The sequence below is a fragment of the Narcine bancroftii genome, chromosome 9 (assembly GCF_036971445.1).
Source record: "Narcine bancroftii isolate sNarBan1 chromosome 9, sNarBan1.hap1, whole genome shotgun sequence".
In the NCBI taxonomy this organism is placed as follows: domain Eukaryota; kingdom Metazoa; phylum Chordata; class Chondrichthyes; order Torpediniformes; family Narcinidae; genus Narcine; species Narcine bancroftii.
In genome coordinates, this window is record NC_091477.1 from 27,957,754 (window position 1) to 27,978,601 (window position 20,848).

General features: G+C 36.2%; 1 protein-coding gene and 1 long non-coding RNA gene across 3 annotated transcripts in view; one reads left to right on the forward strand and one right to left on the reverse strand.

Annotated features, from left to right (window-relative positions):
* Positions 1-51: 51 nt before the first annotated feature.
* LOC138743359 (prostate androgen-regulated mucin-like protein 1) lies at positions 52-20,295 on the forward strand. Its single transcript, XM_069898600.1, has 4 exons — positions 52-279; positions 877-1,434; positions 17,736-17,814; positions 18,884-20,295. The coding sequence occupies exons 1-4, from the start codon at positions 228-230 to the stop codon at positions 18,966-18,968; spliced, it is 774 nt and encodes a 257-aa protein (XP_069754701.1). The 5' UTR covers positions 52-227; the 3' UTR covers positions 18,969-20,295.
* LOC138743362 (uncharacterized) overlaps positions 13,797-20,848 on the reverse strand; it is a 39,304-nt gene continuing 32,252 nt past the window's right edge. For both annotated transcript variants that reach the window (XR_011344831.1, XR_011344828.1), the window contains 2 exons: positions 15,400-15,509; positions 13,797-13,847 (listed from right to left, as the gene is read on the reverse strand). This is a non-coding gene — a long non-coding RNA (uncharacterized lncRNA). The remainder of the gene's footprint in view (positions 13,848-15,399; positions 15,510-20,848) is intronic.

The window sequence follows — 20,848 nt, forward strand, 5'->3', positions numbered from 1 at the left end:
CGGGGGTTGGAAATTACAGTGGGCTGGGTCTATTGACGCACCGCTCCAGTTTACTGAACATAAACCTTCGTCGACTCCTTTCAATTCCGGTTTCAAGCTGTCGCTACTCACTTGAGCTGCCTTTTTTTTCCGCACCAAGTGCAATTTCTGTTCCAGAACTTATGTTTGCAATTTTGGAGGCGTGAACCAATTTGGGACGGAAAAGAACCCATATCCTCAGATGCAAAATGTGGGCGAAACTGATGCTCCTTGTGTGGCAGCACTTTATTTTTTCCTCAGGTATGTACCATCTGAGATGTTACTATCTTAGGTTTTAGCGAAATGAACAACACTTTTATAATTAACAGTATGATAATTATTTACAAAATGTCAAATATTGTAATATACTCAATATATTTGGTCGTGTTAGTCAGACATAACTTTTTAAAATCTGATAAGTTTTGTTTTACAAATGGATTTTGGCCAAATTAATTTGAACAACCAATACATTGTAATAAAATGTTTCCAGTCGGCGATGTGGTGATTTCACCGGGCTCCATCGCAATCCAATTTAATGTTCGGCGTACAGTAACAGGACACTGTACTACAAAAATAACAAGGCAGCCAGTCTTATGTTACCATTGCTTAGATGAGAGTGTCTAAGATCCCCTATTTTATGGACTCAAAAAATAAATAGCAACGTATGTGGAGCGGAGCTGTCAATTCAGAAAGTGTCTTGGAGAGTAAGAAAGTGGGTGCATTTCCAACCAACAATACACCAGATTGGATTCCGCGTCGTTGGCGTCTCAAATATGAATATTCCTCATTGCAATAGGTGAATGTGTGCATGCGTGGGAGCTAAATCAGCAGTAATCATTTTCTCCTTCTTTTCACCAGCTATTGACCAATCTGTGCACGAAACAGCACCAGCAGGTTTTTCAACAGACGTCAGTGTATTTCTATCAGAAAATTCATCTACCACGTTTAGCTCTTCCACGCCTCTCGCCACAAGCTTGCAAAATGGAAAGACACACAGTACAAAAGTAGGTCGCAGTACAAAAGTCGATGCAGAAACATCTACTGTGGCATTAAACCACATTTTTCAAAACAATGCCACAACACCACAGTCCACCATAGCATCTTATACAATTTTTAATAGTTCAGTAATAGTGACAAGCTACTCACTTAACATGACAGATAGTTCTTTAAAAGGCGACAATACAACGAACAAAACTGATAATTCGCTGACTGATCTGGTCCAAACCATTTCACAGCATATTTCCACTAGCAGGGAGCCAACCTCCCCTACAAACAGCATGGAGCACACAGAGGTCACTGCAATTAAGGTCTCCAGTGACACCTTGACAAAACCTGATGCTTCTACCACTCTTTTATCATCTTGGAGTATAACTAGCACGGAAAGAGAAATCAGATATGCAGCTCCAACCAATTCAGGTGAGAATTTCTAGTACTATTCCAAATATGTTTGGTTAGAGGACTGCATATTACTCTAGTGAAATATTTATGATGAACTTAGTCTTATCCATTGGGTTAATTTTTTTTCTATTGCTTCTGAAGTATGAGGTGATGGTAAAATTGGCAGGAACAATGTCTGTAATATGGGAGAATTGAATGTTTAAGTTTATTTAAAAGGATAACTTGGAAGCAACTTGGTTCAATGATCAAACATTCCAATAGATTTCTAGATCTAATCTCAAATGATATAAAAAAAAGATGAATTGTAAACATCAGTAACACCTTGGATAGAGCTATGTATTATTCTGTATTAGGTTACACAAAATCAGAAGGATATTGGGATATGGAGAGAACAAGATGCTTCCCCATATGATGAAATGCCAATATGAAGAAAGACATTTTGAATTAATTTAAGTTTCTTAACAGTGATCTGTTTTAATGTCAGTTGTGAAGCTTGTTGAGCCATAGTTTGTTGGAGCAGGATATCGTTCAGATTAATTCATCATACCATCATGTCTAAGTTTTTAATGCATTTGTTTTGCATGCATAGATGCTAAATGTGTAAGATGATAATACTGAAGTGAATTATGCACTGTATCATCAAACAAAATGAAGAAATTTACAGCTAAAGTATTGAAGAGAAAGTCCAGCTTACAGTTAGTGAATTCAATGTCCAGTCAGTTAAAGGAGAAAGAGAGGGAAATGAAGATTGGATTAAGTGAGAATAAAATAATTTTATCTTAAAATCTAAATTTCTAAAGTATTCATCAAATTTAACCAAATGGTTGTTAATTTTCTTTGCAGTTGACATTAATTAGCTGTAATTAATCTGAATGATTTTGGCCCAGAATTTCTGTGAGCTGCCTGTCATGCTGCTGGCTAACCTTTTAGGTCCATTCTTGTCCCAGCAATTTTATGATCAAAGTTGCATTGAGGATGCTTGGCAAAGTGCCATGGAGAGCAGCCTCTGACTTTCAAAAACATATTTAAATAATTAAAATTAATCACTATATTAAATGTTTAAAAACCACTGAATGTTAAAATATTTGAAAACAATTTAACATATTTAAGTTAACACAATCAATGCAGACAACTGTGACAGTGTTCCAGAATAAACTGTTCAAATATTTCTCCACTCTCTTTACATGGTAAAATGTTAGCACAAATGCTCCAGAATCATGATCCACTGACACAGGAGAAAGAAACGTCTTTTGTATGCATTGCTTTAGGTCTCTATTTGATTTTGTTTATATAATTCATTGAAAAGAGCATCTCCAGTAAAATCTACTTTATTCAAAATATAACCAGACTAACTGAATTTTTAAAAATTGTTGGACAGTGACAAATTTTCCTCATAATTGTGAATGTTTTATTAATCACATTTACGCGCAATAGGTCTTTTCAAAGCCAAGTATGGTACCTGTCCAATGCCTTTTAAATGCTGTAATTTTACTAGCCTCTGTTACTTCATCTGATAGCTCATACCGTATAACCACTACCCTCTGTGTGAAAAAGTTGCCTTTCTGGGAGATCCAAGATGGTGGCGAGGGGCTTGTAGAGTGACCCAAGAGCTCCCTGAGGAAAAGAGAATAAAAGATAGATACAAGAAGATCCCCCAAAATAAAAAGACCCCAAAAGAAGGAAGACAATCAAGGATATAAATAGAAGAAAGAGTGAGAAGGGAAAGAAAAAAGATGGGAAAAAGAACAAAGAGTCAGGACAGAGGAAGAGACTCATCGCATGGTGGAGGTGGAGATGCTGACCTGGGGCCTAGCAGGACGTCGGTGGTGGTGGTGGTAGTGACAATGGAGACCCGAAGCTTTCCAAGGGAATGGGACTCACCTGGGAGGAAGAAACAGGATGGCCCCGATAAGGTTGGATCTCGAGGGGGTCAGGGGAAGTATACAACTGAAGCAATGAGAGTGCTGTCTGCTATGGGAGATGCAGAGGTCTGAGGTTGCGGGGGCCTAGTCAAGGTGGAGCTGACGGGAATAGGAGTGCTGTTGGGCGTGGACGGTTTGGGGATCTGAGGTTGGGGGAAATGAACCGAGGAGATGTGGACTGCGACATGGGCAGTGATGGGAGCTTTGTCGGGTGTGGGAGAGTTGGGGACCTGAGGTAGGGTGAGCCAAGTTGAGGTGGAGTCAGCGGTGGAGAGAAAGACCTCGCTGGCTGGAAGAAAAAGTAAAGTTGAAGACAAGGACTTACCTGGGAAGACAGCTCCAACTGGTGGGCATGAAGAGGTTGGGTCCGAGGCGTTGGAGGATGTTTGAGGTGTTGGGCCTGGAAGTCTCCAGGAGGGGAGTCACGTGAAGGAGTAGTGGCTGGTCGGGAAAACCAGCCCTCTCCAGGAAAATAGGAAAAAAAAGTTAGGAAAAAGCAAAGCATAACAAGAATAGAGTATAAGAAATAGAAGATAAAGATATAGAGAAGAGAAAGAAGATGGCTTCCAAAAAGGAGGAAGTAAGAACAACTGGAAAAAAAGAAGGCTTTACCTGCAGGAAGGAACAGGATGTTTTGGTAACGAGGAGCGCCCGACCCTCGAGGTCAGTGCCTGCCCTACAGAGTCGTGACCCACCAGCCGGTGCACTATAAAATTGGCTCTCGGAGACAAACAAAAGTGCGCAATCAAAGGAGAAAGAGGACACTGGTGGGAGGGGGGCTCAGCAGAGGAGCGGGCTGTCACAGAGCAAGCAGCTGAGGGATGCCCGGCACCAGGGCTCTCAGCTGGAGGATAATGAGGAGAGCAAAATAGGGTGTGATGAGACAGACATAGAAGACAGACGGAGGGAAGATCAACAAGAAGACCAACATCAAGAAGCACAACAGATGAGCAGCCCAGGAGGGAGGAACAGCAACAAGAGGCCCAGCAAGAAGAGGCCCGACAAAGAGATACAAGCAGCTCATCAGGAAAAACAGAAGAGACACATTCACAAAGAAGAGAACAAGAAGACACAAACACAGATACAGACACAGAAGAAGAGGAAGAAGACCAAGATCTTCACATTGAAATAGAAGGTAAAACTGATGGACAAAGAGAAATAAAAGGTAAAACTGATGAACAGAATATTGATAAAGTCTTTTTTGAAGAACAAATGAGATCACTAAAAGAATGGTCATCATTGGAGTTTAATGCAATTAAAAGAAAAATGAAAAGAACAGAAGATAAAATGCAAAAGTTAGAACTGGTAATGACAGAAATAGGGAAAAGAGTAGAGAATGTGGAAGAACGGGAAACGGCTGTAGAAATGGAAGTGAATGACTTAAGAGAAAAATTGGAAGAAAGTGACAAAAAAATTAAAGAGACACAAGAGTTGTTATCTCAGAAAATTGATATGTTGGAAAATTATAGTAGGCGAACCAACATAAAAATAGTGGGCCTGAAGGAGGGTGAAGAAGGCACAGACATGATGGAATTTATTAAAGGATGGATCACGAAGGTCCTGGGAATGACAGAAATGCAGGAAGAAATGGAAATAGAAAGGACACACAGAGCATTAGCTCCGAAACCACAGACACATAAAAAACCAAAATCCATCTTATAAAATTTTTGAGATACATGACAAGAGAAAATATACTGGAACAGGCAAGGAATAAAATTAGAGAAGATAATAAACCATTGGAATACAAAGGTCAAAAAATATTTTTTTACCCAGACATAAGTTTTGAACTCTTAAAGAAGAGGAAGGAGTTTAATACAGCAAAATCGATCCTATGGGAAAAAAGGTAATAAATTTATGTTAAGACAGCCAGGTGTACTTAAAATATTTATCCCTGGGGAGCAAAACAGACTGTTCTTGGATCCAGAGAAAGCGCAAGAATTCGCAGAACGTTTGCTGGACAGGAGAAGAGATGAAGAGATGTAACAGGAATGAAGAATGGCGATAAAGTATATATAAAAATGTAAAAACAATGTATATGTAAAGAACTAAAGAGGGAAAAGAGAAGGGAAAGAAGGGAGTAAGAAGAGAGGGACCTTTGTTATATATGTTTTAAAAAAAAAGTGTTTTCTGGAGAGGGCTGGGTGGAGGGGGAATAACTATTACTGCAAAATCAGTTGACACTGCAAATAAAATCACAATCCAAATGAAAAGGGGAGTTGTGGTTGCCCTGCAACGGGTATGGGACAACTCAGGGGGGGGGGGAACTTTTGGGGTTAAGGTATTAGTGGATGTGGGAACGGCAGGGGTACTTTGTCTTAAATGTGTTGTTGTACATTAAGTGTAATAAGAGAAAACTAAGAGATGAAACTGGGGAAAAGGGGGATGGAGGTGGCAAAGAGGTGGAAAAGAGGTGTATGCAAGATATAAGATGGGCATGTTGAACTATATGACTATAAACATTAATGGAATACATAACCAAATTAAAAGAAAGAGGCTACAAAATTTATTGAAGAAGGAAAAAATAGATATAGCATTTGTTCAGGAAACGCATCTAACTGAAGCGAAACATAACAAACTAAAGAGAGACTGGGTAGGACACGTAACGGCAGCATCCTATAATTCAAAAGCTAGAGGTGTAGCCATACTAGTTAACAAAAATGTACCAATCAAAGTAGAGGAGGAAATAATAGATCCGGCAGGGAGGTATGCAATGATAAAGTGTCAGATATACTCAGAATTTTGGAATTTGCTCAATATATATGCACCTAACGAGGAGGATCAAAAGTTTATGCAAGATATTTTTTTGAAGATTGCAGAAACACAAGGAAATATATTGATAGGAGAGGATTTTAACCTTAATTTGGACCCAATGTTAGATAAAACTGGACAAAAGACAAGTAAAAAGAATAAAGTAGCCAGATTTATGGTTAAATCAATGCAGGAAATGAAACTTATGGATATATGGAGGAGGCAACACCCATGAGAGAAGGAATTTTCATATTATTCGAGTAGACACAAAACTTACTCAAGGATTGATATGTTTTTGTTGTCAGCCCATATTCAAGGGAGAAATAGGAAAACTGAGTATAAAGCTAGACTACTATCAGATCATTCACCCCTATTATTAGCAATAGAACTGGAGGTCATCCCACCAAGAACATATAGATGGAGGTTAAACTCCATGCTACTTAAAAGACAGGAATTTAGGGAGTTTATTGAACACCAAATTAAAACATATTATGAAATAAACACAGGATTAGTGAAAGACAAATTTATATTATGGGATGCAATGAAAGCCTTCATTAGAGGGTAGATAATAAGTTATGTGATTAAGATGAAAAAGGATTACAATCGGGAAATAGAGCAGTTGGAAAGGGAGATAGTAAGTACAGAAAAGGAATTAGTAAAAAGGGATGATATAATGAAAAGGAGAGAATTGGTGGACAAGAAAATTAAATACGAAACATTACAAACGTACAAGGTGGAGAAGAACATAATTAAAACAAAGCAAAAGTATTACAACCTGGGAGAAAAAACACACAAAATATTAGCCTGGCAACTTAGTACAAGCTAAAAGAACAATACTGGCATCAAGGAAAAAGGACAAACAAATTACATATAATCCAACAGAGATTAATGAAAATTTTAAGGAATTTTATGAACAATTGTATCAAACTGAGAATGAGGGGAAAGATGATAAAATAGAGGAATTTTTAGCTAAAATTGAACTGCCGAAACTGCAAGAAAAGAAACAAACTAATAAAACCATTTGAAATAGAGGAAGTACAGGATATTTTTTTTTAAAAACTGCCAAACAATAAAACACCAGGAGAGGATGGATTTCCAATAGAATTTTATAAAACATTTAAAGAGTTACTAATTCCTCCTCTCCTGGAAGTATTGAACCAAATAGAAGAAACACAAAACTTGCCAGATTCATGTAAGACAGCAATAATTACAGTAATACCAAAGATGGGAAATGATCCATTAATACCAGCATCATATAGACCAATATCTCTACTTAACTCAGATTATAAGATAATAGCAAAATTATTAGCAAACAGATTGGCTGATTGTGTACCTAAAATAGTAAAACAAGATCAAACTGGATTTATTAAGAAAAGACGAACAGCAGACAATGTCTGCAAACTTATTAATCGAATTCACGCAGTTCAAGGAAATAAGGAACCAACAACGGCTGTTGCTCTAGACGCAGAAAATGCCTTTGACAGAGTAGAGTGGAATTACTTATTTAAAGTATTACAGAAGTTCAATCTACCAGAAAAATGTATAAATTGGATTAAAAGATTGTATAATGGACCATTGGCGAAGGCAACAGTAAATGGATATGTATAGAGTCACTTTAAATTAAGTAGGTTAACTAGACAGGGATGCCCACTATCCCCCTCATTGTTCGCCTAAGCAATAGAACCTTTGGCAGAACTGATAAGAATAGAAAATAAAATAAAAGGGATCAAAATAAAAGAGAAGGAGTATAAAATCAGCTTATTTGCAGATGACATCATAGTATACCTAACAGAACCAGAGGTATCAGTAAAAGAATCAGTAAGAAATTGAAGGAATATGGAGAAATATCAGGGTACAAGATCAATGCAAATAAAAGTGAAGTGATGCCAATGAGTAATGTGGATTATACAGAATTTAACAAAGAATCACCATTTAAATGGCAAGCACAAGCAATCCGATACCTAGGGATCAGGTTAGATAACAACTTAAGACACTTGTAGAAACAAAATTATCAACCACTAATAACTTAGAACATTGGAAAGAATTACCCCTGATGTTGATAGGGAGGGTAAACTGCATTAAAATGAATGTGCTCCCAAGGATACAATACTTATTTCAAACATTACCAATTCCCTTAACAGAAAATTTATTTAAGGAACTAAAGAGAATAATAAGTAAATTCTTGTGGAAAGGGAGGAATCCAAGGGTAGCATTAGATAAATCAGCAGAGAGGTATAATCAAGGTGGTTTACAGTTACCAAATTTTAGAAATTATTACAGAGCCACACAATTAAGGTATTTATCTGATTTTTACCAGAAAAGGGAAAAACCAGACTGGACTAAGATAGAACTGGACAAAATAGGGGAAAAGGTACCGGAACATATACTTTATAAGTGGGATGAAAAGCTGGTGCAATATAAAAACTCACCAGTACTGCATCATTTACTTAATACATGGAAGAAGATCCACTTAGAAAGGAAAAAAACAAATTATCAAAAACCATAATTACTATTGACGCAAAATCCACTAATCCCTTTCACAATAGACAACCTTTCCTTTAGAGAATGGGAGAGAAAAGGAATCAAAAGAATAGAAAATTGTTTTTTGGGAAATAATTTATTAACATTTGAACAGTTGAAGTATAAATATGGAATAACTCATGGTACAATGTTTGCATATCATCAATTGAAAGCTTATTTAAAGGATAAATTGGGAAACAGCTTGAGATTACCTGAAGGAAGCAGCTTTGAATAAGTGATTACAGACACAATGATAATCAAAAGATTTATAACCAATATGTACATTAAGCTGCAAGATAAGGAAAATGAAATAAACTATAAACCTAAGCAGAAGTGGGAAAAGGATCTAAACCTAAAGATAAAAAATGAAACATGGGAAAAGTTATGTTCTGGAACTAAGAATGCAATAAACACAAGGTTAGACATGATACAGTATAATTGGTTACACTGGGTATATATTATTCCTCAAAAATTAAAAAAAATGGGATTCAACATTATCAGATCGATGTTTTTGCTGTAAGAAGGAAATGGAAACAACATTACATGCAACTTGGGCATGTACGAAAGTAAATACGTTTTGGGAAGAATTAAATCAGATACTAAACAAAATTATAAAAAATAACATACCAAAAAGACCAGACATATTTCTTTTAAGTAACGTAAAAAGTAGAGGATTAGGCCTCAAATTGGATAAAGTGCAAAAAAAATTCATTATGATAGCCTTAGTGATAGCAAAAAAATGTATAATGTCAACTTGAAAAATGGAAGCGAGCATGAGTATACAGAAATAGTACATGGAAATGAATAAATGTATTCCATTGGAAAAAATAACATATAATTTAAAATATAAAGTCATAATGTTTGAACAAATTTGGAACCATACATGGAACATATCAGAGAGAGCTTGCCTATGACCTCCATCCCCTAAAATGAGAACGAAAATGATAAGAAGACAAAATGACTAGATTCAGTGTGTAATAAATAGATGACACATTTTTCTTGTTTATTTTCTTTTGTGTGAAAATATTGTTTTATGGTTTTATTGTATTGTGTATGTTGAATATTTATGGGTTTTGGAAGGGGGGTGGGTAGAGGGGTGGGAAGGAAAGTGGGGGAAAATAAGGGGAGAAAAAACCACTGTGTAAATTTAATGAGATATGTTTGTACATATTTTGGTTGATATGGTTCACAGTGTGAAAAATAAAAAAATTATATTTAAAAAAAGACTCCAGGAGCAGCACGGCCAGAGGGGATTTAGTGGGAAAATAGTGTGGAAGGAGGGCCTGGAGTTGGAAAGCGAGGTGTAGGAGGAGGAAGAAGAGGAATTAGAAAGAACAAGTGTAAAAGAAGGACATTACAAGGAGGTGAAAAACAGAAGAAGGGGGCAGAGGGCCTGATGTCCTTTGCCAGAGAGATACTGGACCAATGGCCAGATAAAAAGAACTTTGAAGTCACTGGTGGCAGGGCAGGGGGCGATCAAAAAAAGGCTGGAAAACCTGACAGAAACAGAAGAGAGAATTGAGAGAGAGTGAAATGGATGCATGGGAAAAGGTTAGCGTAAAGATAGATACCTTAGAAAACATCAACAGGAGGAATACGGTTAAAATTGTGGGAGTGAAGGAGGGTAAGGAAGGAAGAGACATGGTATAGTTCTTGAAAAAGAGGATCCCAGATATACTGGGGAGGGAACCAATTGGAAATAATCGAAGAATAGAATTGGCCCACTGGTCTCTCGTGATCCCCTCCCCCCAATTCCACCCAGTGCCAAACCAATGACCATGCTCTAACCTGGTAAGGCTCTTTCACTACCAGGATAGAGAGCTGATTTTACGGTGGCGGTGGTAGGTACAATGGCCAGTGGGGGGGTCTGGTGGAATATGAGGGGGAGAAGGTTTTATTGTACCCGGATACAAGCGTGGTGCTATTGAAACACAGGAGGGGATTTGACCCAGTTAAAAGGAGCCTGAAACAAAATGGAATTAAGTTTACCCTCCTTCACCCAGTAACCCAGTAAGGGCAGAAGGGGAAAGAAAGTTTTTTAAGGATCCAACAGAGGCAATGGTCTTGGTAAGAATGCTGCCACTGTTTCGGGATTAAGTGTAAATGTAAATAAGGTGGAAAGAGGGAATTAGGAGAAAGATGGACTGCAAATATTGTAAATGTGAAGAATATGTGGAGGATGTGTTTTTTTCATGATGTTAATGTTTAAAGATGAATGTATATTAGAAGTAAGAATGAATACGGGGAGCTAAAGGAAAAGGGAGGGAAAAACAAGTGGTAGATGGGTGCATTAGGCACGCATCAAAATGACAGGGGAATTGGCACCAATAGTTTGGTTATAGGTGCCTGGGGTGGGGGTAAAGATAAATTGGGAGGGTTGTTTTTTTTTGTTTTGCTATCGAGATAATTTAATTGATGGCACTTTCAGTTGTACGAGGATGCGGGGGGTGGGTGGGGGGGGGGGGATACACACCCTATGCTAAATGAATGTTAAAAAAGGTTATAAAGTTTGACAAGTCTATGAAAATTAAAATAAAATATTTTTCTGATTTGTTTAAATTTCTCCTCTTTCACCTTAAACCTTTGTCCTCCCGTTTCAGCCCTCCCACACTAGGAAAAAGACTGACTCTCCTATCTGTGCACCTCATAATTTTATAAACCTCCAGAAAATCACCCCTGAGTCTCCAACATTCCAGTGAGAACAAACCAATTTCTCCACATAAGTTCTCAATTCCAAGCAACATCATGATGAAGACCCAAGAGACTGCAGATGCTGTTATCTTCAGAAGGAACTGAGCAGGTGAAGCAGCATCTATGGAGGGAAAAGAATAGAGGCCATACATAAGTCTTGATGCAGGATATTGACCTGAAATATCAACATTTCTTTTTCCTCCACAAATGAGTGGCAGAGCTCCTCCAAGTTTGTTTTTAATATCTTGATGAATCTAATATGCACTCTTTCCAATGCTGCAAACATCCTTTTTATAGTATGACAGCCAGAAAAGCGTAAACACTCCAAATATAGCCTAACAAATGGTTTGTGGAGCTGTATTATAACATTCAAGCTCAATGTCTCAAATCTATGAATTAAAAACATGCCAAAAACTTTCTTCACTACCCTACCCACCTATGTTAACATTTTCAGTGAATTATGAACATACATTCCAAGAATAGTTCCACTCTGAACATCAATATTTCCTGTGGTCCCTGCCATTTATGGGATGTATCTGATTAGTATTTGACCGCCCAAATGCATTACCTCTCAGCTGTTGGGATGAAATTCCATTTGTCACAATTCTGCCCAATTTTCTCATTGATCTTCCTCTCTCTATATCCTTCCACAACCTTCTTTGCTATCCATTCCTTGACATTTTTTGTTACATTATCAAACTTCATAATCAGTATTGAATCAAAGTCAAATGTGCATGAAAAAGAGCAATAGTTGGTCTGTACTCTCACTTGTATGTTATATTTTAAACAATAAATAGGATTAAAATAGCAAAATGATTTGCTAATTTACAATAATGATCACAAAATATATCAGAAGTAGTGAGTTTGAAAGAGTGTCTTAAAGTCAGAGATAAAGGGAGCTCCAGATAATTGAATGCACAGGTAAGTACATACATGGGACAAAAATTAGATGAGTGTGGTGGCGCATATCCTCATGGCGAACCGGCCCCGCTTGTATCGCCACGTTGGCGGGGCAGCCATGGGGAAATGGCGTCGTCAGAGGTTTCTCTCTGACTCCAGCATCCCTTCCAGCGCCCACCCTGGGGCAGCGATTATGACGTCACAATGCACCAGGTGACTGAGCTCATGCTGCCCTTAAAGGGGTGCCCTGAATCTGAATAAAAACAGTCGTTAATGACCCTCAACGTGGTGTTTCTTCCACTGGTCACACCGGCACATGAGCTTATTTTGAATAATATCTGTGAAAAGACAACCATCATATCTGGATATTTTCAGTTACCATGCAAAAACACTAAAATCATTTGGCACTACATTTAGGACATCAGGACCAAGGTATGTCTGAGGACATTCTACTTAATTAGGTACTTGCTTATCTTATTTGTGTCACCTGGGATCTGTGATTCCAATTACTTCTAATAATAGGTTTGACATAAGTGTAAGTTGAGGAAAGTGACAGCATGGAAGAAGTTTTTTTTTTTAGCCTATGTCAACAATATGCTCTAGTAGTTTAACTTGTTTTACTCTCTTGTCCTCTTGCTGTATTTTCCCTCTTTGAGTATTTATCCAGTTCATTCTGAACGCGATAACTTCATCGACCTTCACTACCCTTCTCAACCCACAGCAGTGAATTCCAGATGCTAATCAGTTGCTGTTTTTCTTTTGGGAGTTACTTTCATTGAGCCATTGTGAAATTTATTTCCAATTTTACAGTGCTAACTTTTGAGTACGATGCCTCAGAGAGGCACAAAAAGAGCGCTGTGCTACTTCAACAGCTGCTTGCAAACTAATTTTTGCAACCTAAATTTCCACTCTTTTCACTCATTTATTTATTCTTTTTCCACCTCTTGTTCATCCTTGGTCAAAACTGTTCAGAACTTGTGTACAATTTTTCACTCCATGTAAACATGTGAGTTTATTTTGGTGTGACTGCATAATCATGAAAATGAACTTTCTTTCCATGGCAATTTCAGAGAGTGAAAGCTTCTGCCAAAGAATTGACAGAAATTTAGATCCCTGTTTCTCATCATTTGGATGGAAACTGCTGCTATACTGGATAATTTTGACCTGCAGATCTTAATATATCAATATGAAAATATTTCATGGAATATGGATGATTACTAGCAGATTACTAACTTTTGGTTTTGCATTGTATTTTTCTATTTTAATATTTTGGAAATTGTAATTTTACTTTATTTGCATTTGCAGAAAGAAGTGAGGGAATAGGATTGATGGAATTGCTCTGAGCATATACTTTATAGGCTCAATCACCTCCAATGTTAAAAGGAAATATAATTTTAAATGAAACTTCAGTGTAGAGAGACTGCTTTGTCCTGAGCTTCTGGCAGCTCGAGAGTACAATGAAATAACCATCTGCTATGATGCTTATCAAAGCTATTGTGTTTTGTTCTGATGTTACTTCTGTACTTCCCGTTGTATAGGATGATTCTGCATAGAATGACCCCCAGAATTTCTATCTAAAATGTTGGTTTTGAGCGATACCTTTTATACAGGACGACTCCCAAATCTGGCACATACTGCTGAGAGTGGATGCTGTTAAAAGCAAATTACAATATTTTAATAACAAATGATCATGTAAAGGTTTCAATTTTATTTACATATTTTAAAATAAACCATCAGCTCCTGTAACAGGTCTTTTAAAGCTTGTACAGAGCCAATGGCAGTCAGACTGGGTGGATGGAGCCTGTGGAGGAGTGCTGAGACTTGGCAAATAACTAACAAGGCATAGACGAGATTGCATTGGAGCCAGTGGGAAGATGGCAGCGGTGTTGAGACTTTGCTGTTAAGATACAGACTTTATACCTGGTGTATTGAACGACTCTGATTTTAATGGATCATCCTTTACAACGGCTTATACTGTACTTATTGAGCTCTGGGTAAAGTGGCAATGACTTTATAAACATTAATTTATGGACTTTAAAGTTTTACTCCATAAGAATAAGCATCCTTAATCATTATATTATGAAAGACATTTATGAAAGACATCAATATGAATGGTAGAATTTTGTTAACCAAAGGCATAAATGGTTATATAGTTCAAGATTAAGATCTGTGATTAAAAGGAATCCAGTTGGATTCTTAGTCTCAACAAAAATTAACAGTTTTGAGGGGAAAGCCTTAGGCATTTGTAATAAAGAAGCCTTAACTAGAACATATTATTTTCCACAGTTTAACTTCCTTATTCATAAGCTAATCATTTGTTTGATTATTTTTGAGAAACTAATGTAAGTAAATATTCCCCAAAAATGGACACCTGTAAAAAAAAAAGACACATTGAGAGATCCAAACACTTATTGTTATAATTCAATATTCAAGCACTACTATAAAATGGGAAGTACGAGACATTTTTCAACTTTATTGAACATAACCTTGTGGAAAAGTGGCCTTATCTGGAACTTGCATTGAGTTGTGATCATTGATGCTTGGCCAAACCAAAATCATGTTTTGGTTTTCAAACAATGCCAGTGACAGAAAACATGAAGGTGATCATATTTCCTTTATTTACATAACATAAGCTTATTCTACATTTATAGTATTGCCCTGTTGGAAAATGTTGCAGCACTTTCAACTTCAGGTTGTGGCTATAGGTCTTTTACTTTTCCTTTGATTTGAATTAGTTTACACGTGTTTAATTAGGATTTGATACCTGGTCTGTTTGTTGCCTTTCCTGGTGGAATGACTGAACATATGAATATGGAACTAACAAAGTTTGTGGGACATGAAATAGATATGTGTCAGGAGTTGTCAAAGGCTTGGACAGGAATTTAAATGTTTTTGACTACATATTACATACCCATTCGTATATGCAACAGTAAAATGTTTAATAAGTATTAGTGGAAAATATGCCCCGGATGGACCTTCATTGACCTATCCTTGATTTTTATAATGCAATTGTGTTAACTCTAATCTCATATCATGTGGTGACAGGACTGATTTTAAAAAAAGTGTCTATTTGATGCCTTTCATAATCTTAGGATATATTTTGTTATACAGAAAATTAAATAATTTTAAAGTACAATCACCAGAAAAGACAATTGTTAATTTGGACACGGCAAGTTCCCACAACTATCAATGCAATAATTACCAGTTAATCTGTTCACTGATGCTGATTGAGTGATGAATATTGATTGGACACTAGAGAGAGAAGTCTTCCGTCCTTCTTTGAAGTAGTGCCACAAGATCTTTTACATCCACCTGAGAAGATAGACAAAGACCCAATTTAACATCTCAGTCAGAAGACAAACCCTTGTGGCACAGCACTCCCTCAGTATTGCACAAGAGTGTTAGACTAGAATTTGGGACTCGAGTCTCTAGAGTGGGACTAAATCTTTTGATTTAGAGATGGAAGCAGATACCAGGAAATGTAGTCAAAAGGGAGTGTGGTATCTTGGTCTTTTTAAACTGAGCCATAGCGTGCAACAGCATGGATGAAATGGTGAATCTTAACATTATAAAGCCATCAAACAAATCTGAGATTTACATATTGCCAAAACAGGATGAGTCAGAAATGAGAAGAACCAGGCGGATGATTAGAAAATGATTTCTCAGTTGATGTCTTTGATAGTCTTCTTGTTTCAAACTTGTTTGCTCACTCATAGTTGGCAAGTACTGGTGCTGGTTTTGAAATGTCAGAAAGTGAAGTTAATACAAAGGTGAGAGATTGTGTTAATTTTTAGTTGTACCTGAGATTTGTTTTATTTTAGTTTTGATACAGTCTTACTTCTTAATTTCATTAAGTTAGCTACATTATCCCAGCAGATCGAGGGAGCTTTGCATCCATGGATTTGAGGTGCCTTATGGAAGATTGTAATCCTACTCCAGAGTTTGTGCTAATTAAAAAAAAAATCAACCAAAGTGGAAGAAATAAGAAAGCAAAAAAAAAAAATGGAGTCTTAAAATTCAAAATCACAATATTAGTAGCAATGCAGAAGGATGCTATACAGCCCATCCAGCCGCCCATATTACTCTGTGTTAGAACAATCCAGCTCATTGCCTTCTCCTTCAAATTCTTTCCTTGCATATACATATACTGATCTCCTTTGAAAATTCAACTGAATCTACTTCCACTCATTTGTTTTAACCAGTGAATGGTTTGGGTCTGAAACCTCTAACTCAGTGGTTCTCAACTTTTTTCTTTCCACTCACATACCACTTTAAATATTCCCTATGCCATAGGTGCTCTGTGATTAGTAAGGAATTGCTTAAGGTGGTATGTGGGAGGAAAGAAAAAGTTTCTAAACCACTGTTTTAATTGTACCTGATTGACTCATTATGTGCATCGTTTCATAACTCCAAAGGAAATGGGCCAATGACAATTTTTCTCAAGCAAAATATTTCAGTAACAATTGGGTCTAGAGCAGTGATTCTCAACCTTCCTTTCCCACCCACCACCTTAAGCAATCCCTTATTAATCACAGAGCACCGATGGCATAGGGATTACTTAAAGTGGCATGCGAGTGGAAAGAGAAAGGTTGGGAACCACTGATCTAACTGTTTAGTATATTTTTTCCTCATGTTTTCTTTGGTTCTTTTGCCAATCACCACAAAACTACCTGCTTGATTCCTCTGTTAATGAAAACAGTTTATTTGTCTACATCATGATTTTAAATGTCTTCCCCACATCCCCATACTCTTAAGTTTCACAGAGAACAATCGCACGTCTTTCTGTCTTTTCCTTATTCTTGAGATCGTATTGATAAATTATGTTCCATTGGCTTCATATCCTTCCTAAAGGTGATACCCAGAGCTGAACAGAGTATAGCTGTGGCTGAATAATGTTAAGGTTCACCATTTCATCCATGCTGTTGCTCTCTATGGCTCGGTTTAAAAAGACCAACACACCACATTCAAAGAAAACTGAATTTGGTGGTTTATAACATTTTACCTGACTTTCCCAAACTCTGCTTCATCTTGCGTGGCCAAGCAAAATTTTTTTTTGAGTTATTTGCATTCATATTAGAATTTATCCAAAAATTAGTTTGCTGTTGTGTTGCTCTCTTAGTGCAGCTATCTCTATTTAGTTTGGGAAAATTCATTCTGAGTAGCTGCAAGATGAGTTATAAAGACTTTTGCATTGGGACCTGAAATTTTTTAAATTATTTTTATTATGGATATTTTTGCAAACTTTAAAAAGTTCTAATTATAACTGAAAAATAGCCGTTTTCTGTTTTTTTGCAGGTCATAAACATAAAAGTATTTTTTTATACAGCAATTTTACCTCCAGATAAAAAAGCTTTGAATATTTTAACTAAATACAGGAAAGACTTTCCAGTTAAAAGCTCTATGAACTATTAAATGAATACATCAGGGAAATAATATTTGAGGTAATGTTGTCAGTTTAGAGATCTTTTTATGGAAGGAATTTCATGTGGGCGAAAATGTATAATTCATTTATTCATAATTGTGTTTTTTTATCGACAGGGACAGCATCGATTGTTACAGTGTGCATGATTTTTATTGCTGTTGCATTATTGGGAGTGGTGATATTTTTGAAGAAAAGGTAAGTTCCTGAATTTTAAATAAAGGAGTAGTGCTGACCTGAAAGCATCATATTTTCAGCTGCAGTAATCACGCTATACTTTAAACACAAAGTATACTTAACCAAACAGTGATACAGATTTTACACTTAATAAAAACATATTTTTAAACAGGCACATATTGTGGAAGCAGAATCTCTATCCTATTACAACTAATTACACTTTACACCAGATCAAATGACAGCTGTGTACAAGTTTAGAGCAGCAGGAATCTCCAATAGCCAAGCATAAGCAACCTTCACAAATAGATTTTATTTTGTTGTGGCAAAACAGTGGACCCTGTTCAGTGATCTTTAACTGTGATTCTTTTTGATTGGAAATCCCAATGTTAAAACATTTTCATCTCCATCCTGTAATTTTTTCTTTTTAAAATATTTTATTTGGTTTACACAGGGTAAACTAATGATCAATCAAATCATATACATATCACATGTCAATTGTAAATTAGAAGCATAATGATAATTATTACATAACTTATTTTTTTCAGGACATCAAATTCTATAATTATAAGAATTAAAAAAATTAATCATAATTTGTACTATGTCCAAAAATAATATTGAATGCAAAAATTATACAAATAACACACGTAAAATTCCCTTTGACTTCTCTGATGTGATCATGATGTTCTGTGATATGATCCGTGATCTGTAGTTAAACCCCCCTTTACTTATAGTCTATATTTACAATAGAGAACAGATAACCTTGTTTAGAGGGAGGGGGTAGATTAGTAGGGATAATATTTTTTGCCTTAGGACATTGAAGTACAATTAAATAATTGTGTCCCAACTAAATGTCATTAATATTAACTTTTTAAAAATCCAAAGTTTCTGTTTTCAAATAATTTAAATGTAGAAAGGCCAAATACATTAGAAATGTGAATTAATTCTCTACAAAAGATTGTGCTCAGTGTTTGATGGATATTGCATAATTATTGAATTATACTAATTCAGACTGAATACCTGAACTGGAAGTAACTTCTTGCTAATGAAAGTGTGGAGCAGAATATTAAAAATTCTTTTCTTTTCTTTGTAGGAAAGTGTTCTACAGCCGTCTACAGGAAGACAATCTAATTGGATCTTGGAGCAATTATAATAACCCTGTATTTGAAGATGCATAACATTAAGCTAAATAAATATTTGGCAAAAAAATTACATAAAGCTCTGAATATATTTCCTTTTATTTGAAACAAGTAAAAACAATAGGGGTGAAATTATTTTGAGAGTCAGCAAAATCTACATTTGTGAATCAATAATTGTTTCTTTTAACCCATTTCATTTTCCATTGGTTTAGTTCCTGATTTTGTATCTCTGCCATAGATCAATATTGCTCTAAAGTACTTTGTATTTGTCAGTTTTACAATTCTTGGAATTAATTTTCTAATTTCTCTCAAATGTTTATGTTAATGGCATGAAGTATATTTGACAAGTGTCAAGTCCAATCGTGTATCAATTGTTAACGCTTTGTATATTTGTCTTGCTTGTTTTTGCAAACAGGATAGATTCTCTACAAGTCTGCCTAAGCAGGATATTGGATCCATATTGTTGAAATGCACTTTAATTTCTGATAATGCAGATTATTTTGAAGTGCCAACGATGATCTTACTTTAAAGCTGGTCAGCGTGGCTATTCATTAATGTGTAAAGAAATAGTCCCTATTATGTGAAGGAGTGTGTTTTTTCTATGATTTAATGGACTACTAGTTTGTAACTGGCTATTGCCAGTTTGGTCAACTTAGATGTACAGTATTTATCCTAAATTTCAAAGAGGCTTTGATTTTAGGCAAATTAAGTTTTCAAAATGGTATTAGAACATCAACCAAGTTAACATAGATGTAGGTTGACCTAGAATAATGAAAATGGATTCTAATCTAATGTGAGGCTATCTTTTATTGAGGTCTTTATTTATAAAAAATACCTTCATAGAAAATAACTATTGTTACAAAATCTATCGGGAATCTTGACATGTGCATTTAAGCTAAAGTAGAAAAGAATGAAGCATATTTTCAAATATATACCAGACGGTAATCCACTTCAAAAGCAAGATACTGGAATTAAAAACAGAAATAGCTAGCAGAATTTCTGGAGGGAAAACAGAGTTATATTTCAAGTTAATGATCTTCATTCATTAAAGTTTTTTTGGATTTCTCCAATACACAGCAGAAATAATGAACATCATTTATAATGTGGGACTGAATTAAGAACATTGCTTCAGATTTTTAAAGAGTATCTAAATGTAGTGTGAAACAATATGCTTGGTAAGTAGGCATTTTTTGATATTTATCCAATAAATATTTAAATGCAATATTTTTGTTATCAACATTTTGATGAGAATATATGGCTAATGATTGCATTGAGCATTATTGCAAGTACAGTATCATGGGTGTGGTGGGGAGTATTGAGTTCTATTTTCTTTAACACAACAATAAAAATCATTTTGAATATTTAACAGGATTGGCCTCAATCAGAGATTCTACGATTGCCTTCTCATTCCTGCCCCAAAGGGTGGAAGAATTAAGCTTGTCCTGCTCTGTGCTTAGTCATTTTTTAATATTTTTTTTCCACAATATCTTCTTTGGCTTGCTTCGCGGACGAAGATTTATGGAGGGATATGTCCACGTCTGCTGCAGGCTCGTTGGTGACTGACAAGTCCGATGCGGGACAGGCAGGCACGGTTGCAGTGGTTGCAGGGAAAATTGGTGGGTTGGGGTTGGGTGTTGGGATTTTCCTCCTTTGTCTTTTGTCAGTGAGGTGGGCTCTGCGGTCTTCTTCAAAGGAGGTTGCTGCTCGCCGAACTGTGAGGTGCCAAGATGCACGGTTGGAGGCGAGATCAGCCCACTGGCGGTGGTCAATGTGGCAGACACAAAGAGATATACATAATAACTCTTCAATGTCTATCTATCTCTGTATAAAACTTTTTTCCTTGCAAAATAACAAACAAAACAGACCTCTCTTCTTCCCCCCCCCCCCACCCTTTCATAATATAAACCCACACACCATCA

Coding starts and splice junctions, on each gene's coding strand:
- LOC138743359 (XM_069898600.1), top strand. CDS start 228: ATGTGGGCGAAACTGATGCTCCTTGTGTGGCAGCACTTTATTTTTTCC. Junction 280..876: donor GCACTTTATTTTTTCCTCAG/GTATGTACCATC, acceptor TCTTTTCACCAG/CTATTGACCAATCTGTGCAC. Junction 17,815..18,883: donor GTGATATTTTTGAAGAAAAG/GTAAGTTCCTGA, acceptor TTTTCTTTGTAG/GAAAGTGTTCTACAGCCGTC.